The sequence below is a fragment of the Nothobranchius furzeri genome, chromosome 19, assembly GCF_043380555.1.
Source record: "Nothobranchius furzeri strain GRZ-AD chromosome 19, NfurGRZ-RIMD1, whole genome shotgun sequence".
NCBI lineage: Eukaryota > Metazoa > Chordata > Actinopteri > Cyprinodontiformes > Nothobranchiidae > Nothobranchius > Nothobranchius furzeri.
Genome location: NC_091759.1, coordinates 11981575 through 12001206, shown reverse-complemented (window position 1 = coordinate 12001206; position 19632 = coordinate 11981575). Strand labels below are relative to the sequence as shown.

Below are 19632 nucleotides of genomic sequence, written 5' to 3'. Positions count from 1 at the left end.
AAATAACAAGTGAATGAGAGCTTCAAAGGTGTGGAACACACAGTATAATCAATGCGTTTTCAGTGGTCATTAGGAAGAATGAATGCCTTGTAAGTCATACTCTGGAGGGAAAAACCCCGGTGAACCTATTTCAGGAAATAGAAGTGAGCCACATCCGAGTTGTGCTTCAGAAGACAGGATTTGGTGTCTTATTTGTTGATATTTGGACATCTTGCTTCTGATTGGATAACAGCAATATTACACTATTACTGACTCCAACGTAGATTTTTTTTATCTCGACAAACAACACAAGCCTGGAGGAGTTCTGCTGTGTGGTGGGGTTGCTAATGGTAACAGTTAGCTTCTACTAGCCGAGATGTTCTCTGCTGTGTCCTGGACGATGAACCAACAACAGCCTTCCCCGTCTTGAGTCAAGATGGTTGAGTCCTTCATGTTAAGTGACAGTGTGATGTCACACTGTCAGTCTTTATAAATCCTAGAGTTTCACTGTCTATTTTCTATCGGAAGCTAATGCAGGAGATTGGTGTAGGAGACTATTTTCATGCTCAGCCTGCATGAGTGACCGATCAGAAATAATAATTAATATCCTTTAAATAAATATTTTTTACATGTGTTTGACTGATGAGATGTTATGATTAATAATTTTATTTTACCGTTTAAAAGATAAAACGAGGTTTTCTCTCCAGCTGATGCATCACATGATGCTTTCCACACATGTCCTAAGGTGCTCAGAATTTACACTAATCTAATCTGCAGAACGGCTGCAAGAAATGAGCATATTTTCTCGGAAATTAACGTTTCCAAATATTTCCAACTATTGCAGCCCGATAAGATCCCTCACCCTAACCGTAAATCAAAGTTTGGGACGTCTGCATTAATTATGCAAGAAAAAGCAAGAAAAAAAGCCTCAGGATCAGATAAATAAATAAATAAATAAAGCGAAATGCTCCAGTTGCAGTATGACATTTAAGGACGCCTCACTAAACTCCTGCCTCATATAAATGAGTCATTTCATCTAATGTATATTTTTATAGAGACATATGAACTGTGAAACTTTGCAGACTTTCCCATCTTTGAACTTTTTAATTTCCCATTCTGCTGACCCAGGCACAACTACAGCAGAAGCAGGAGCAGTATCTCCTTCCCTGCCTCAGTCGCGCTCCATCTTCCCGCTGGTTTGTCTTTGCTGTGACCCTCCATGTAATTGAGGTGAAGGAATGGTGGGAACAATCAGGATTTTTTCTTTCTTTCGGGAAAACAGATCAGTAATTCTGAGCAGAAAAGTTTCTAAGCATCGGAGTAAGTCTGACTCACCCGTTGAATATAAAAACGGTGAAGCTGAGAGTTTTTGTGTGTGTGTGTGTGTGTGTGTGTGTGTGCCTCGAAGGCTACGGGAAAGAATTGAAGCGTGAGAGGAAGTTGAACCTGAGCCTGAGGGAGTGGCAGTGATGTGATGGGGTTCAGGCGGCTTTGCGATTAAAATAGTGGAGTCCAATAACTCAATAACTCCTGTCCTAAACCTTGATTGTGTGTGAGTGTGTGTGAGAGTGACGGTGGAATACTGAAAGTGTGACCCTTAATATCATGCTTATCTCCTTCTGCTGCTGATGTCTTCATTTAAACCTGGGTGACCCTAACCGAATACAGTATATTAATATTTATTTCTATTTTTGCAAAATTTCTCATTTGAATAGTTAAAAAAATATGTAAAGGCATCTCGGTGGTTTAATCTCTTGGTCATGTGATACGGCAGATTAAAGCTACGCAAGTAAAGTGTAAAACATGAAATACATTCTCTGAACCTTTTTCCCTCTTCCTTAGTACCACTAATCCCCGCAAGGAACCTCCAGTTCTCAGAGGTGGACCACAGCTCCGCCCGCCTCACCTGGGACTCCGCCTCCAAGTTGGTGAAAGGCTACCGCATCATGTACGTCAAGACGAGAGGAGTTCAGACCAACGAGGTGACCTTTTCCTGCAGATGTGATGATTCTATTAACACACTCTGTAGGAGCGATCCACCAAGTGCTGTTCTGTTTCTGCGTGCACAGGTGGATGTTGGCACCGTGACATCTTACGTGCTGAAAAACCTGACCTCCCTGACGGAGTACACTGTTGGTGTTTTTGCCATCTATGTAGAAGGAGAGGCGGAAGCAGTGACTGAGAGCTTCAGTACAAGTAGGAGGAACAGAAACAAATGAATACATTTTTATAGGGATTAATATTGCATTTAGAAATTATTGTGTGTGTGTGCGTGTGTGCGTGCGTGTGTGTGTGTGTAGAGGTTGTCCCAGACCCGCTGGATCTTAAGAGCAGCGACATCTCCTCTGACAGCTTCAGGGTGTCATGGCGACACCCCGCCTCTGATGTGGTGGTGTATAGACTCATCTGGACACCCACAGAAGGGGGTGACAGTGAGGAGGTTAGTGTTGATCAAAATCTCACTTTAAAGGGAGCAGTCCACTTTGGTCTTGGCTGTGCGTAGTCTAGCCGTTAGCATATCAGTCCTGTCTGATGTAAACACCATTTTTCTGAATAGAGGGTTTTCAGGAAGCGTTGTACACAGAGTTTAAGCACTTATTTATATTTTTACACCAAAAACTACTTAAAAATAGCCAAAAATATCGCCTTGCATGTCATCTGATTTTTGAGACACACACACCTCTGAAAACCTGGTGAATGTGACTTTTTAGGAGAATCAGTTTGAAAGTTGATCAAACCCTAAATGAAAGAGTCTTTATGAAAGCGTAGGTAAAATCAATTCTATCCATGATATAAGGTGCTTTGATTGAGAGGATGGTTTTCCCCTTAGATCTTTCAGAAAGTACCCGGAGGAGTGATGCAGCGGCTGCCTTTTATGAGAGGGTTGTTGTGACCGTTCAGATGAACAGAAATGATCAAAGCCTTGTGATTTGGCCACTTTCCATTAAGCTTCTTAAAAGCTCTCTAGTAAAATGACCACGAGGAAGAAAGAAAGCAGGTTTTCCTTTCTGGGAGCCAGTAAAAGAAAGGTCCACCCGATTTACCCGTCTACTCTTTAACCCTGCAGCTTTGAGGTGTTGCAGGTCCATCTGATGGAGATCATGTCGGTGAAGATCATGTGTGGCTCCATCAGCTGACCCAGTTCAGAGTTTTGAACTGCATGTTTGTTAAATTTATTTTCATCCAAACCCCCAGATGCCTTGAGTCTCATGAAAGGGTTGATTTGATGAATCCCTCAACTAAAACCTGTTGGGAGGCATCCTTCCCTTGTTACGGCCTAACCGTCTCCCTGGAGACCCACAGGCAGCGCAGGATATTTTTATTTTTAGGTAAACTAATTAATTTAGTTGATTGTGTCTAATTAATGAAGAATTTTTAAGCATCTTAACTTTTTGCCATACATGTATTTTTTTTTACTAAACTTGTATTAAAAAATTATTCATAAATATATTTTGATGCAATTATATAAAAAAGTACATGTTTGTGTCATAATTTCTTCAGAAAAATGTTAAATACATAACCAAAAATTATTTTATTTAGTTACATCTTTTAATCTTTTAAGTGACAGGTCAACATCTTAGTAGATGACCTTTAGTTCCATTTCTCAGATTGAAGCTCCAAACTTTAAAAATATAATAATAAAATAAATTAATTCATTATAAAGTAAAAAGTATGGGCCCAACAAATTTAGCATTAATACCTTGTATTATTTTAACATTAATAAAAATATCATTGCTGTGATGATCTAATTTTTATTGCCTCATGTAAATAAAAATGCAGTTACTTCTTTTTCCCTTTTGGTTAAAGTCAGAGCTAAATTACTGTCAACCATTTTCCATATTAATTTAATTTAATTTATTAGCCTTTTTTATACTAATATTATTACATTCGGTATTTCCTGAATACAAATATTCAATACTTTTATGTATATTTGTGGTGAGTATGTTTTACTGAGGCGGACCTTTATTTAGTGCTTGTTTATTATTTCTGCTGCACATTTGAAGCTAAATTATGAACTTTGAGTAAATAACTTCAAAACTGAATTTAAATATTTCTCTTATTGAATATTATGTAAATCAGGCTCTAACTCACCTGAAAGTCCCTCGTTGTAACCGCTTTCGTCTTTCCGGCCGTCCTTCGGAACAGTTATTGTCTGATTTCTTTGTTTCAGACTTTGGTGGACGGGGACGTTAACACCTACGTCATTAAAGGGCTGAGTCCTGAGGCTGAGTATGAAGTCCTCCTGGCTGCCATCTATGGGAATGAGGTCGAGAGTGATGAGGTTGTTCTAATGGAAACCACCGGTAAATTAAATATGGCCATTAAAAAATACATATAACTAATAATTAAGATGTATATTTTCAGTAATTTGGTTACGTTTGCTTAATGACGTTTCTGATTTCCAGTAAATATTCTATAAATTAACTGTTTCATCGAGCTGATTAACTGAGTTCATTTTTATGTCCTTTTACAGCTAAAAGAACTACAACTGTTGCTACAACGACCACGACGGTAGCGAGTAGGTATACTATTAGCCCGGGCTTTCCACCGGATGCGTTTTCGACGCGTAACGTAGTAAACGTGTTTATCCTGCTCGCTCGGCAGCGTGTCCCTTGCCCCCAGGAGCGTTTTGGACATGAATCAGCAGTGAAAACATTCCACGAAGTTGGATCATGACGTCATGAAAATGCCAAAGAATTTCAAGATCACATGTGAATTTGTTAGTTTAGTCAATAAACAAGGAGAAAGATGGCAGCATGTTTGCAAAAGGTCTTAAAAAGTTGGTTCTCTGTTATTTTTAACTCTGCAAGGGAGGCGTCGCAGATAATGATGGTTTTTTTAGTAGTTGAGAAACAGGAAATCGACATGTTTTTTATTTTGAAAGTTACCGGATTGTTTACACTGCTTCTGTGTTTTACTTCCTGTCTGGCCTGATTCAAACAGTTAAGGTTGATGTGTTCTGGAAGTGTAGCAACCAAAAAATTAGCCTGGCCTGCCAGACTCCTCCTCCGTTAAATTCCGCACAGAGAAAGAGTCTGGGAACTCTCCTGTTCAAATAACCCCACCCCTGAGAATTCTAACAGAGCCAATCAGCGCTGAGTAGCATACATCACACAACACAACGCCGAGTTTGTCGTAAACATGGTGACTGAAGTGGAGTTCGCTGCGGCTCTTTCCTTTGTTCTAAATGATTTGAACATGTCTTTAAAACCACAACAAGTAGAAGCACTAAAAGCATTTATTCTAAACAAAGATGTTTGCGCTGTCGCCAGATTCCATTTTTACTACAGCGGAAAAAAAAAACTACAGCGTCGCAGACGTCACCCACGGCGGGGCTCAGTTTCTCATAAACAACGAAGACAGCGGCGGAGTTCGCTGCGACTCTTTCCTCTGTTCTAAATGACTCAAATGTCTTTAAAACCACAAGTAGAAGCACATAAAGTATTTCTTCTAAAAACATAAAAGATGTTTGCGCCGTTGCCAGACACATTTTTTTTACTACAACTAGAAATCTACCGCGTCGTGCGGTACAGTCGGGATTTCCGTCTTTTTTCTGATTGGTCATTTTTGAGCTGCCTAGTCCCGCCCCTCAAGTGCCTGTCTGCCTGTGAGTTACCAGACTCTTTCTCTGTGCAGAATTAAACAGAGGAGGAGTCTGGCTGGCCAGGCTACCAAAAAATAGGCTCAAAGCTCAAATTTAGGAAAATGATGCGACACCACGCACACGTGTTCGGTGGAACGCCGGGGTTATGCTTACTCTGATGTTTTTAACTATATAAGTGATTTTTCTATCTCTTTTGTTTTGACTTTTGCAAATCATCTACTAGACAACAAATTTCATAAAACAAAACTCGAACATGTCATAATTTGGGTTAGTAGTCAGTTCTTTTGCCAAATTATCCAAAGTAGGTTTAAAAATGTGAATCAATTCGACCTCTGTCCTGTTTCTTCATTGCAAGTGAGTATATTCATCTTCAGACTGGAAGCTTATCTTCCATCATGAGGCTTTCTGATATTTTCAGCAGGAAACTTTTGATACTAACAAAACACTGATAAGTTTGGAGCAAATTAAATGTCAACACATTTTATCATTTAATTCCCCTCAGATAACGTCACCGTTTGGTGCTTCTATCAGTTGTTTGACTCTGATCTGCTCTGTGATTTTATTTATCTGCTATTCGATCTTTCTCCATCTTTGATCCTGAAGCTCCTCGTTTGGGTCTGAGGAACATGAAGATCGATGAAGAAACAACGTTTAGTATGCGTGTGTCATGGCAGGCCGTGGACTCCAGAAATGTCCGTCATTATCGACTGACCTACGTCACTGCAAAAGGAGACAGAGCTGAGGAGACGGTATGGAACAAGTGCTGTCTTTTTTGTTTTTATGAGACATGGATTTAAAAACCATCTGTGGTGTAATTTGAAAGATTAGAAATGAAGAAGAGATGCCAAAAACAGAATTTGAGGAACTATGAGTGTGAAAAAACTGAGCTAGCCCATTTACTGTTCAACCTTTTTTTTTACCTGAATGACCAAAGAGTGCTGCTCAGATGAGGTCCAGTTAAAGATTCTGTCTGGACATTTTCTTGGGTAGACCTCGGGACACGAGGAGAAATGCCCAAAACACTTTGGCAAGTCATAATACACCACATGCTTTTGTAAAAACTGAGATTAAAAGGATACAAAGGGACACGAATACACTAAAATACCATAAATCACATATCAAAATAATCCAAAAATAGGTCAAAAGCTCTTGCAGTTTAAAATCAAGATGTCCTCCTTATCTGAGCAATGAGCCAGTGATGACAAGTTGGTCTAGAGCAGATATCTGGAAGGGTCAACAGTTTAAAACAGAAATTAAGTTTTTTTTTTTCTCCGACGGCACTATAGAGGCTAAGAAATGCACGTTATGTCCCTTTCCTTACTTCCTGAAGCAGGCCGGAATGCCTGGACAACAGTTGTCGTCCGTGACTTCAGATGGTGTTATACTTTTTGAGACTCTGGTAAAGTTGAAGCAGTAGCAGCCTGCTGTTTCTCCTTCTCTGATATTATTGAGCAGAGATCCTCACACACCAGTGGTGTTCTGTTGCAAAGGGGGTGAGTGCATAATGAATGGAGGACCCAGGGAAGTGCAGACGCACGGTCGTTTGGTGAGGCCAACAACCGGATGGTTTTATAGTTGTCTTGGGTCTGAGATGTGCTACTGCTGGAAGGTTTTAGACAAATGCACGAGAACCACTTCATTACTTTTTTTTCTCCTTAATATCTTATTGCTAGACTATGTTAGAACTATAAGAGACAAAATGTTTTAAGCTAGCTTGTTCTGTAGAATTGCTACTAGCTGCTTAATGGATAATCCTATAATTTTACTTTCTGACACAAGTTTTTTTTTTAAATGATCAAGATTCCTTCAACCAAGCCAAATATCTACTGTCACAATGTTTTAGTGTCATTGACTTAAACAAGGAAGTACTGCCTTGACATGATGAATCTTTTGGCAGTTTTAACCTATTTTTGGTTTTATAGACATTTATTTTACACGTTTGGAGGTTTCTGCAGTCAGAGGCAAGTTGGAAATGTACTTTCATCATCACAACAATATCTGAGCAGTAAAAGTCCACAATGGACCAGATGGATTGACAAACACTGTCAATGTCCAGCCAAACAGATGAAAGGTTTGAAGTTTTTAATGGAGATAAAATTAGGAAGAAGAGGATTAAAGTGATGAAAACAGCATCAGATCTTCAAAGACTTTCTTTCATTAGACAGCGAGAAAACTGGAGAAAGAATAACTGATAGCACGCTAATGAGCCACAGGAGAGAAGCCGATCATATGAGGATGTAGAAAAAACAAAGTCTGATGCAAAAGCACAGCTCTGCTATGTGGAGGTTTACTTAACGTGTGTTTGTCGTGTTCACACACAGCAGGTATCGGCAGGTTTGGCAGGCAGACATTATCACAGACTACTGTTAAAATCAACTTGTGTTGTCTAGAGTAGTTCAAGTAATGAAGTTACATTATGCAAAATGCTCGGGATGCATTGGACAATTTTGACATAAATTGAAGCTATTTTGTCTTTTAAGGCCAGTGAGATTGGTGGGATGAAAACGTCGTCGTCGTCTTCCTCCGCTTATCCGGGTCCGGGTCGCGGGGGCAGCATCCCAACTAGGGAGCTCCAGGCCGTCCTCTCCCCGGCCTTGTCCACCAGCTCCTCCGGCAGGACCCCAAGGCGTTCCCGGACCAGATTGGAGATGTAACCTCTCCAACGTGTCCTGGGTCGACCCGGGGGCCTTCTGCCGGCAGGACATGCCCGAAACACCTCCCCGGGGAGGCGTCCAGGAGGCATCCTGACCAGATGCCCAAACCACCTCAACTGGCTCCTTTCGATCCGGAGGAGCAGCGGTTCTACTCCGAGTCCCTCCCGAATGTCCGAGCTCCTCACCCTATCTCTAAGGCTGAGCCCGGCCACCCTACGGAGGAAACTCATTTCAGCCGCTTGTATCCGCGATCTCGTTCTTTCGGTCATTACCCAAAGCTCATGACCATAGGTGAGGATTGGGACGTAGATCGACCGGTAAATCGAGAGCCTGGCTTTCTGGCTCAGCTCCCTCTTCCCCACGACAGATCGGCTCAGCGTCCGCATCACTGCAGACGCCGAACCAATCCGCCTGTCGATCTCCCGATCCCTCCTACCCTCACTCGTGAACAAGACCCCGAGATACTTAAACTCCTCCACTTGAGGTAGGACCACTCCCCCGACCCGGAGTTGGCAAGCCACCCTTTCCCGGTCGAGAACCATGGTCTCAGATTTGGAGGTGCTGATCCTCATCCCAGCCGCTTCACACTCGGCCGCGAACCTACCCAGCAAGAGCTGAAGGTCGGAGCTGGATGAAGCTAGGAGGACCACATCATCCGCAAAAAGCAGAGACGAGATTCTCCTGCCACCAAACTCGACACACTCCACACCACGGCTGCGTCTAGAAATTCTGTCCATAAAAGTGATGAACAGAACCGGTGACAAAGGGCAGCCCTGGCGGAGTCCAACCCTCACTGGGAACAGGTCCGACTTACTACCGGCTATGCGGACCAAACTCACGCTCCTCTGGTAAAGGGACTGAATGGCCCTTAACAGAAAGCCACTCACCCCATACTCCTGGAGCGTCCCCCACAGGGTGCCCCTGGGGACACGGTCATAAGCCTTCTCCAAATCCACAAAACACATGTGGATTGGTTGGGCAAACTCCCATGCCCCCTCCATCACCCTTGCAAGGGTATAGAGCTGGTCCACAGTTCCACGGCCAGGACGAAAACCACATTGCTCCTCCTCTATCTGAGATTCAACTATCGATCGGACCCTCCTCTCCAGTACCTTGGAGTAGACCTTTCCAGGGAGGCTGAGGAGTGTGATCCCCCTATAGTTGGAACACACCCTCAGGTCACCCTTCTTAAAGATGGGTACCACCACCCCAGTCTGCCACTCCCTAGGAACTGCCCCCGATGACCACGCAATGTTGTAGAGATGTGTCAACCATGACAGCCCTACAACATCCATAGCCTTGAGATACCCAGGACGAACCTCATCCGCCCCCGGGGCTCCGCCGCTGTGTAGTTGTTTGACTACCTCAGCAACTTCTGCCCCCGAGATCGGACAGTCCATCCCCAGGCCTCCCAGCTCTGGTTCCTCCTCGGAATGCGCATTGGTGGGATTGAGGAGCTCATCAAAGTATTCCTTCCACCGTCCGACTATAGCCTCAGTTGACGTCAGCAGCTCCCCATCCCCACTGTAAACAGTGTGAGCGAGTTGCTGCCTTCCTCTCCTGAGGCGCCGGACAGTTTGCCAGAACCTCTTTGGAGCCGATCGATAGTCTTTCTCCATGGCCTCACCAAACTCCTCCCACGCCCGAGATTTTGCCTCGGCAACTGCCACTGCTGCACCCCGCTTGGCTATCCGGTACCTGTCTGCTGCCTCCGGAGACCCACAGACCAGCCACGCCCTGTAGGCCTCCTTCTTCAGCCTGACGGCTCCCCGAACCTCTGGTGTCCACCAGCGGGTACGGGGGTTGCCACCACGACTGGCACCGGCCACCTTACGACCACAGCTAGCAACAGCCGCCTCGACAATCGCAGAGTGGAACAAGGCCCACTCGGACTCAATGTCCCCCACTGCTCTCGGGACGTGGTAAAAGCTCTGCCGGAGGTGGGAGTTGAAGACCGTCTTGACAGGTTCTTCTGCCAGGCGTTCCCAGCAGACCCTCACTATGCGTTTGGGTCTGCCAGGTCTACGCGGCATGTTCCCTTGCCATCTGATCCAACTCACCACCAGGTGGTGATCAGTTGACAGCTCCGCCCCTCTCTTCACTCGGGTGTCCAAAACATACGGCCGCAGGTCAGATGATACGACTACAAAATCTATCATCGACCTGTGACCTAGGCTGCCCTGGTACCAAGTGTACCGGTGGGCCTCCTTATGTTCGAACATGGGGTTCGTTATGGCCAAACTGCGGCTTGCACAGAAGTCCAATAACAAAACACCGCTCGAGTTCAGATTAGGTGGGCCGTTCCTCCCAATCACACCCCTCCAGGTCAAGCTGTCATTGCCCACGTGAGCATTGAAGTCCCCCAGCAGGACAATGGAGTCCCCTGATGGAGCATTATCTAGCACTCGTCCCAGGGACTCCAAAAAGGGTGGGTACTCTGAGCTGATATTTGGCCCATAAGCACAAACAACAGTCAGGACCCGTTTCCCGACCCGAAGGCGCAAGGAAGCTACCCTCTTGTTCCTCGGGGTAAACCCCAACACACAGGCAGAGAGTCTCGGGGCTAACAAAAAGCCAACCCCAGCCCTCCGCCTCTCACCCGGAGCAACTCCAGCAAAGTAGAGTGTCCAACCCCTCTCCAGGTCTCGGGTTCCAGAGCCAATGCAATGTGTCGAGGTGAGTCCGACTATATCTAGCCGGTACCGCTCAACCTCTGCCACAAGCTCCGGCTCCTTCCCCACCAGCGAGGTGACGTTCCATGTCCCAAAAACTAGTTTTCTTGTCCGGGGATTGGACCGCCAAGGCTCCCGCCTTGGTCTGCCACCCGATTCGCATTGCACCGGACCCTTCATGTTCCTCCTGCGGGTGGTGGGTCCACAGTTGGACGAGCCCATGTATTCGGTTCGGGCTGGGCCCGGCCGGGCCCCATGGGCGAAAGCCCGGCCACCAGGCGCTCGCTCACGGGCCCCAACCCCAGGCCTGGCTCCAGGGTGGGACCCCGGTAACCCTCCGGGCCGGGTACTCCAACTCTTCGTTTTAACCTCCATGAAAGATCCTTCGATGAAAACAACAAATCAAAGTCAGCATAGTTGTACTTTGTTGCATTAGTCTGGCTGTTTCAAAACCTAAACATTCTCCTTGGCAGTTCCATGTACACCAGGGTGTTTCGTTTACGCCAAAAGGGTCATTTTACATCCTTTTTCCACCAAAGTGGATTTACTGAGTAATTAAAATGGCAGGGAAAAGATAAAAATATGTCCAACTCACCTTGAGACCTTATTGATAACCCTGCAAACAGTCAACGTCGCATGGGTGTGCAGATCATGTCTATATTGAGTCTGTTGGTCCATACCACATCTGTAAAACATCCAAACTAGGTCTTTGCACAGTGGGAAGGAACAAGAAAAACATGGTAACAGAACAGAAATCCGAAGTTTATTACTCTGTTATCCTTTTCTCACTATAGTGAAGATATTTAATAATCTAGAAACCATAAAAATTCACTGAAAAACATGTTTACTTGTTATTTTTTATATGATTATTCACTCTGATTTGACATGCAGGCTGAATGTGTAAATAGTCTTCTACCCCAATGCCCTGCATTTGCTTCTGATAGAAACAGACAAGCATATGCTAGGATTTGCAAAGCCAGTCAGTTCTATGTCACACTGAAATGTATGGACTCACTCTTCTTGACTCGTGACGGGGAAGGCTGTTGTTGGTTTAGCATCCAGAAAACAGCAGCAAAAATCTCTGCTAGTAGAAGCTAACCATTAGCATTAGCAACTCCACAACACGGCAGAACTTGTGTTATTAGTGGAAGTAAAACATCAATGTGGCAAAAAATAGTCAGTGGTAGAGTTGCGTTGCTATTAGCCAATCAGAGGCGAGATGTCAGAATGTCAAGAAATAAGACTCCAAGGGTGTTTCTCACCATCAAGGGTCCTGGCCTCGCAAGGCGATCTCTTGCGAGGCCAGGACCCTTGCTTACGATGTCCTTCCTTGGTCAAAGAAAATCGTTAAATGGAACAGACTTGCATCTTGTGACTGCTGCGTTCATGTAACACCACGTGACATGGGAGGTAGCATTGTATTTTATAAGTATAAGTTTCAACATAAATATATAATGAGCCTCTTACTTTTTAAATTAAATATGTTAGTGAGTTACTTGCTGCTTGCCACCGAAGCTGCAACTACTGAGCAACTAACCAACCATAGCTAACTGCTTTGGATATAAAAAAAATACATTGCAGATATCAGCCCAATAGCTACAGTTAGTTCACTTACATTTAAACTTGAAATTTGCCCCTAAGTAGCTGCCGGCTCCTGACACGCCGTCCTTTTGAAATTACCACAGTGTATTCTGTTAAATGTTTAACCAAGGTAGGCTACAAGGCACCTCCTGTGCTCAGCTAGCTAAATGGCTAACAAACGGAGAACAGATACCTCGGTAGAACATGAACATTGGAACACGCCTTGGTTCCTGATGATGTATCTCCTAGGCAACCAGGGCGGGACCAAGATATCAAATCAAGGGTCCTTGGCATTGAGAAACACCCCAAGTCCTGCCTTCCTCTGCTCCCCTCTCCACTAATTAACTTCTATGTCCTGAAACAGGAGCGCCAGAACTTTTTTCCCAAATGAGAGCAACTCACAAGGCATTCATTTAAACTAGAGACCACTGTAAATGTATTGAAAAACTGAGTGAACTTGTTCATTAAAAACTGATTTCTTGTCAGTCAAGTAGATTAACACATACCTACAATTAGACTATCTTGGCTATTGCCTGTTTCTAATTGATTCAGTAATGAACAAACATTGCATTGACATTTCTACCTAGGACATCATGAGGATAATATGAATGAATTAAACTTTTATCAGTGCTTAGTTACTATTGTCATTTAGCCAAAGTCAAAGAAAGCCTTCAGGAAACTCAAAAATTTTGTTTTCAGCTCGACTTTGATTCATGAAAGAAAACATGACTTAGGACATTTATTCTAATTATACATGAATAAAAATGAATTTCAAACATTTTTACAGCATTATTCCAGCTGACTACCCAATTTCCAGGTTCTCTAGATGAGTAAATCCCTAATCATTATAGTCCTGCTTAGACAAATATTCATTTCCGTTTTGAAATAAGCCGTGGGCAAGCATGGGTGATGTGTGGAAATTATGTGCTGGCACCACAGAGGCTATGCTAATAGAAAGTCAATTAGTAGATTTGTCATGGCGGACTCATAAATCCTGTCACGTCACAGATCACTCAAATGCAAAAATGCTATAAAAATACACTAAATAAACGTGCGTTTGAGGCAGGAGACAAAAGACTGAGGGGGATGAAGGTGAAAAGTAGCCAGCAGCTCCTGGTTTAGGTCCTAGGTGAGACCTTTGCTTATTTTCCAGCTATCACACCATCTGAGGCAGTCTGACTCTCGCTTGGGGTGCAAGAGGTCTGGGCCCTCATTTATCAACTGTACTTACGAACAGATCTGTGCGTATTTAAAGAGTAAGTCACCCCCAAATCAACTATTTTTTTTTTCTGATAAACTATATAAATGCGTGTCTAATCGTGCTGCAGACACGTGTAGTCAATAGTTTTGCACTTTAGTGCATTTTAGTTAAAATTTAAATTTTCTGCCTGAAACTGTCAGTGTTGTGCCGTTGTCAGGTAAAAACTCTGCACTGCATTTGAATTTAAATCTGCCACCGCTATTGGCTAAGAGGTATGCTATGATGTAAACTGGTACATTATGATGTCACAATGTCGTGAGTGTATGTATTTGTTAGTGGCTCCACCCTCTCGGTCTGCTTGGCAACCGCATTTGTTCCATTTTTCAAACATGAAGTGGGAGTGAAGTACGCTTCTTGTAAGGGGTGACTTGCTCTTTAATGAGTGGGAACGATTTTACGCATTGTGTGGTATTTACCAATTTGTACTTGTGAGTGAAAATGTTCCTAAATATAAGAATCAAATCAAATCAAAGATACTTTATTAATCCCAGAGGGAAATTAGAGTTTCAGTACACATAATTCAGAGATCAGACATACATGGGCAAGACACTTGACAAGAATTGGTGGCTGTGGTCATTCGCAACCCTGAGTCGCGCTACCTTAATAGAGATAAGAGGGTTACATGAGGATTGGTTCAGGTGGAGGGGGGAAAAAGGCACTTCAGAGTTACCCTCCCCCAGGAGGTCAGCTTTGCTCTGCAAAAAAACACCTCAGACATTTATGCAACAGACTTCAGACAACACAACATAAGTGTCCACTAGGTGGGGTGGTGGGTTGGGACTATCCCCACTTCAGTTCCTGCAGCCACGATAGAAGCAGCACATGTCACCTCAGTGTGGATAGGGGTAGGGGCATTGAGGGTTGGAGGGTTGCAGTGACCCTGGAACGTTTCAGCGGCCTTCCCGCAGTCCCGCCCAGGCTGGGATAGGAGACAGAGTTGAGTTGCCATAGCGATGGCACATTCCACATATCTTCTGAGGGGGGAGTTTTCGTTGGAGCCTTGCTGGCTCAAGGACGCCAGATTCTGATTAGAAATTGTTTTGGGGCCAGACAGAGATAATTTCTTCTCTGTCTTACAGTTCCTTTGTCCTCAGCCTCTCAAAATCCCAATAATGGACAAATAATGGATAAACTATCCCAATCCGTGCTGATTCATCCACTCAATCCACTCAAGCCTTGGCATCCATCTTTTGTGCCAATGAATGAATCTCGGCCAAAGTTCCAAGCTTACGATTCATCTCGACAATAATGTGAGTCTGTGAATTCACAGCGCGGTGCAATCCATCTCTGAGCTCAGGGATCAGGCCAATATTCCTCGACAGCTCATTAATTTTCCGGTAAGCCGGGTAGCCTCCAATGCCGATCAGCAGGAAACCTGACACCAACACCACGAATATCCACACATCTTCAGAGTCCTCCACAGACAGCTGAGATAAACAAATCAAGTTCCACGGTTTCCAGGAGTCCATGATGTGCCCAACTGGGTCTGTCCCAGCGGGACATCCGGGAGCCCCTTCTCCCGTTCTCATCGTTGAAAAAATTTTATCAATCGCGTTGAGACCAACTGACAAGATCCATTTTAGTGATTTCAGTTTCCAGTTTCCAGAAAAAGTTCAGAAGCAGCCGTGCACCCAGCACACACAGACAGACAAAGGCCTTGAGGAGGAAAAAAAATGTCTGCACCCTCCGAGAGCCGGAAGAAGAAGGAGTCAGTCATCTATGTGTGTTCCTCATCCACAAATTATATTTACCCAGTATATAATTATGCCAGTGGAAAAATAGCTTTTTCATATAATTGGTGCTAAAACCAATAAAAGACACCAGTGACCAACGGGAATCTGACATTATATCATGGCTGATCTGTGTTATTTGTGGATTTAACAGAGTGTGGTCTTACGAGGGAACGTGTTCTCTGCGAGCGCACTGATCTCAAAGGAAAACCTTCTACTATGCTATGATTTGGGACCCTTCGTGGTGCAAAAGATAAACCGCACGAATCAGATTCCAGTTCATATTTTATTTTACAACTACGAGAACCCCCCAGAACCTCCTCTGCTCCCCGATCATACACGCCTTGTTGCCAAGGTAACCAGACTGAATGACAGCTAAATGAAACTAACTCCAAACAGAACGACTCCATGTAAAATGTAAGCGACAACCCGTTATGCAATTATTTATCATATTCATTCTTTTATTTATTCCTGACGGGAGCCCCTCCTTCGTCCCGACCATGTTTACAACCCCTGCAACTTTCTTTTGCACTTCGGCTGCCAGTGTTTCAATCTCTCTGTCAAAGTTTTATTTTTTTTTTTTTTTGTAAAAAAACATGGAATTCTGTCATGTGCTAAGGACGTAGCATGACCAAATATGGTCAATTGAGGGCGTTTCTGTATGTAAATGATGGTGAACGGATACGAGCACCTGGGTACGCACAGGTGGAATTTATCATCAGACAATTGCGGAGGAACGTGCGTATTAGGGATCATCTAAATTATCTGTATCTGTACCCGGAGTGGGCGTGGCCTAACCTGGAAGTGGGCGTGGTTTAACCAGACGTGGGTGTGGTTTACAACAATACATTATTTTAAATCTGAAATTAATAAGGATTGATCAGAAGTTGATATTTGTATTGTTTATTTGAAAACTATTTACAGAGCAGCCTCAGAACTGAGATTAAATATTTTTGATCACAATAGTAAAGGAACTATTACAGAACAAGTTTTACAATAAAATCAGAAAATTTATATTTAAGTGCATGAATTACTCATGCAGTAGCAACTAGGAAATACTAAATACTACAACCAGACACAACTTTTTTGTTATTTTAATTTGATTATTTAAATTATAAATAATTTGATTCCGTCTCAGATTCAGTCTCAGTGATAGAAGTAACCTCTATCACTCATTTGTATGAGAGAGAGAGAGAGAGAGAGAGAGAGAGAGAGAGAGAGAGAGAGAGAGAGAGAGAGAGAGAGAGAGAGAGAGAGAGAGAGAGAGAGAGAGAGAGAGAGAGAGAGAGAGAGAGAGAGAGAGAGAGAGAGAGAGAGAGAGAGAGAGAGAGAGAGAGAAGGCAGTGTCAGCTGTCTTAAAAAGAGGCGAGCTGAAGAAAACCTAGGGAGTACTGAAGAAACTTGAGCAACAGTGAAGCAAGCACACAGAGATCCGTTACTGTCTGTGTGTGTGCGTGGATAGGCCTGAGGCAGACTGAGCTCCCGGCTGCAGAGTTTTGTGTGTAGGGAGGGGTGGGCGCTCGATGTGACTGGCCAACCACAGAGCGTGAAGACAGTCAGTTACCCAATGAGCATTTTCCTTCAGCATGATTGCAGATATTTACGAGTTTTACTCCTTTAATGCTCGTATTCGTCAAAAATACTTTATCTGCACCGGATACTCATCTGAAACGAGTATTCGGCTCATAGTGCATATGATAGGCCACCTCATGTTTCGTTAATCATCTTTTGACTGTTCATACACACATTCTAAAATTCGGTCATAGAAGGGAACATAGGTCAGTTTCTACGAACGTTTGATAAATGAGCGCCGTGGAGTTAAAATCCCGGATGAGCCCCCATTTATGATACGACCCAGCTCATAGGACCGCAACATAAAATGAAGACCGAACACATTTAGACTATTTATTTTTATTTTTATTTTGTTATTAAAATCAATCTCCAAAAGACCTCACCAACAGGCAGGAGCTCCTGAGGTGATTTCCCTGAAGCTGCACCAATCCAGCATTTATCCTGTGCCCACAGGTGTAGCCACTCGGTGTAATCAAGGACTGTCACAGCCAGGCCAATTCAACTGATGGGCTTAACCTAAAAAACAGAATTAGCCTTGACTTTCAAAATAAAACCTTTGCATTGTAATTTAGAATTTAATAGTGGGAACACTTTTTTTCTTACACAGCCTGTTATTGGAAATGTTTATGGCAATAAATATTTTATTGTAGTTTTATGACTCTACAGGGCTTTTATAGTGGGTGTACTTCATAACCAGTTAACAGTTGTCAAGTATTTCCAAAGATCGATCACATTTTGATGTTGCTAAGTTGATAGGTGTGTAATCGTGTATGGTGATTAATGGCACCACCCGATCAGAAGCTGTCAAGCCTCAGTGGCCGACTCTGGACACAGGTCCCACAGCAGCCTTTCATCCTGACAATAAAGAGCTACCAGCTGCTCGCACCAGCAGCTTGTTAAATGAGATCTCTTATCAAAGTGCGAGCAGCTGTGAGCTCGATTTGGCAGTCTGGTCGAGCTATGAATCACCAAGTGCTCTACTCAATAACTACTGCCTAAAGGAAAGAAACGTAGAAAAAAAACTGCCGTGCTTCCTTTTCATTCTTGCAAGTTTTACTCTGTGGATCTTCGCTGCTAAAGAAGCGCCACCAGCTACTTAACAGATGAAAATTAAGACAATGACTAAATAATGCATTATTGAGGTTTCAGTGGCATTTGTTCACATAATTTTTGAATATTGGACTATATAAAAGATGGATGATGCAATGTGGCCAATTTTCAAATCGAAAATATCCCGATTACATGCTTTGACATGTTTTGTTTTGTGAATCAGAGTCTGTGCACTCAGGATGTGAGCTCCTCTTCACTCATACGCAATCAAAGTGTTTTAGAAAAAAAAGTGTGTGTGTGTGTGTGTGTGTGTGTGTATGTGTGTGTGTGTGTGTGTGTGTGTGTGTGTGTGTGTGTGTGTGTGTGTGTGTGTGTGTGTGTGTGTGTGTGTGTGTGTGTGTATGTGTGTGTGTGTGTGTGTGTGTGTGCTGGTACAAGGTAATAACTTGGGAAAGCGAAAAAAAAATCTAAAGTATATTTTTACATTTTAATCAGGAAAGCTTTATTTGTTCATACAAAGAGAGCAGAGCCTCAAACCTAAACTACAATCTGCCACTAGAGGGCATTCTTTTTGTTTGGGCTTAATTTTTGGCATTATGTTCCTGTGTGTTGCCAGATTTCTCAGAAATAATTTTTTCAGAAATCTATAAAAGGGATTGTCTTACTGTGATATAATGTAAGCAATTCACATGCAGTGTTGTACTAGTTACTGTAAAATGAAACTAGTTAGTTACTAGCTACCTTATTGAAAACGTAACCGTTTCTTTGTTAATTACTTATAGTCTCTTTCTGGAGTATTTCTCTTGTCCAATGCCACCATCTAGTGCCTGACAAGCATAACACACAAATAATTTTTCCTTCCGTTTTTTTAAGATGGCGACTTCACGCTTCTTGTTTATCTATGTGCTTCTGTAGCCGACAAACCAAGCTAAAACACGCTGTTTTACAAGTATTTTTCTCATGTCATGTTGTGTTTTCATATATTTATATTTTAGAGACTTACTTGTCTGTGAAAAGTTCATCAACTCTGCATCAGCCGAGGTATTCCTTAAATTTGAAGCATGTAAGTGGTAGTTTAACGCTATTGGTTAGTTCTGGTCGACGCTCCGTTTCCTATTGCACGACGCTCTGCGGGTCGTGTTTAGCAAAAAAAAAAAAAAAAAAAGCGTATTACTTACATTATATCACAGTAAGACAATCACTTATAAGGATTTCAGAAAAATAATACATAGTTTCTGAAAGGGGAAAGATACTTTAATTACTGCATTACTGTTAAAAGTAACTATGTACTTTTTAAAAAGAAGAATCTTAAAATTGCTGCCTGTAATGTCTTTATAACCTAATTTCATTCTTGTACAAAATATACTAAAATCTCAAGCACAAAGTAATTTTTTAACACTTTTACTTGTCAGACCAGCAACAACATTAGATAGAAGTAATTAAATAAATACAACCTATGGACTATTTATGCTATGTGCAAAAAGAATCTTTGTGAAACTAGTTTTGGCCATAGAAGGAAACTAAGAAG

The 19632-nt window shown here is 42.9% G+C and overlaps 1 protein-coding gene across 4 annotated transcripts in view; it reads left to right on the top strand.

Annotated features, from left to right (window-relative positions):
* Positions 1–19632, top strand: part of LOC107394420 (collagen alpha-1(XIV) chain) — a 260498-nt gene that overhangs the window by 166532 nt on the left and 74334 nt on the right. For all 4 annotated transcript variants that reach the window (XM_054744996.2, XM_054744994.2, XM_054744993.2 and 1 more), the window contains 6 exons: positions 1822–1961; positions 2049–2175; positions 2280–2419; positions 4151–4283; positions 4454–4498; positions 6188–6333. In XM_054744996.2, coding sequence (XP_054600971.2) covers positions 1822–1961; positions 2049–2175; positions 2280–2419; positions 4151–4283; positions 4454–4498; positions 6188–6333 — 731 coding nt within the window. The remainder of the gene's footprint in view (positions 1–1821; positions 1962–2048; positions 2176–2279; positions 2420–4150; positions 4284–4453; positions 4499–6187; positions 6334–19632) is intronic.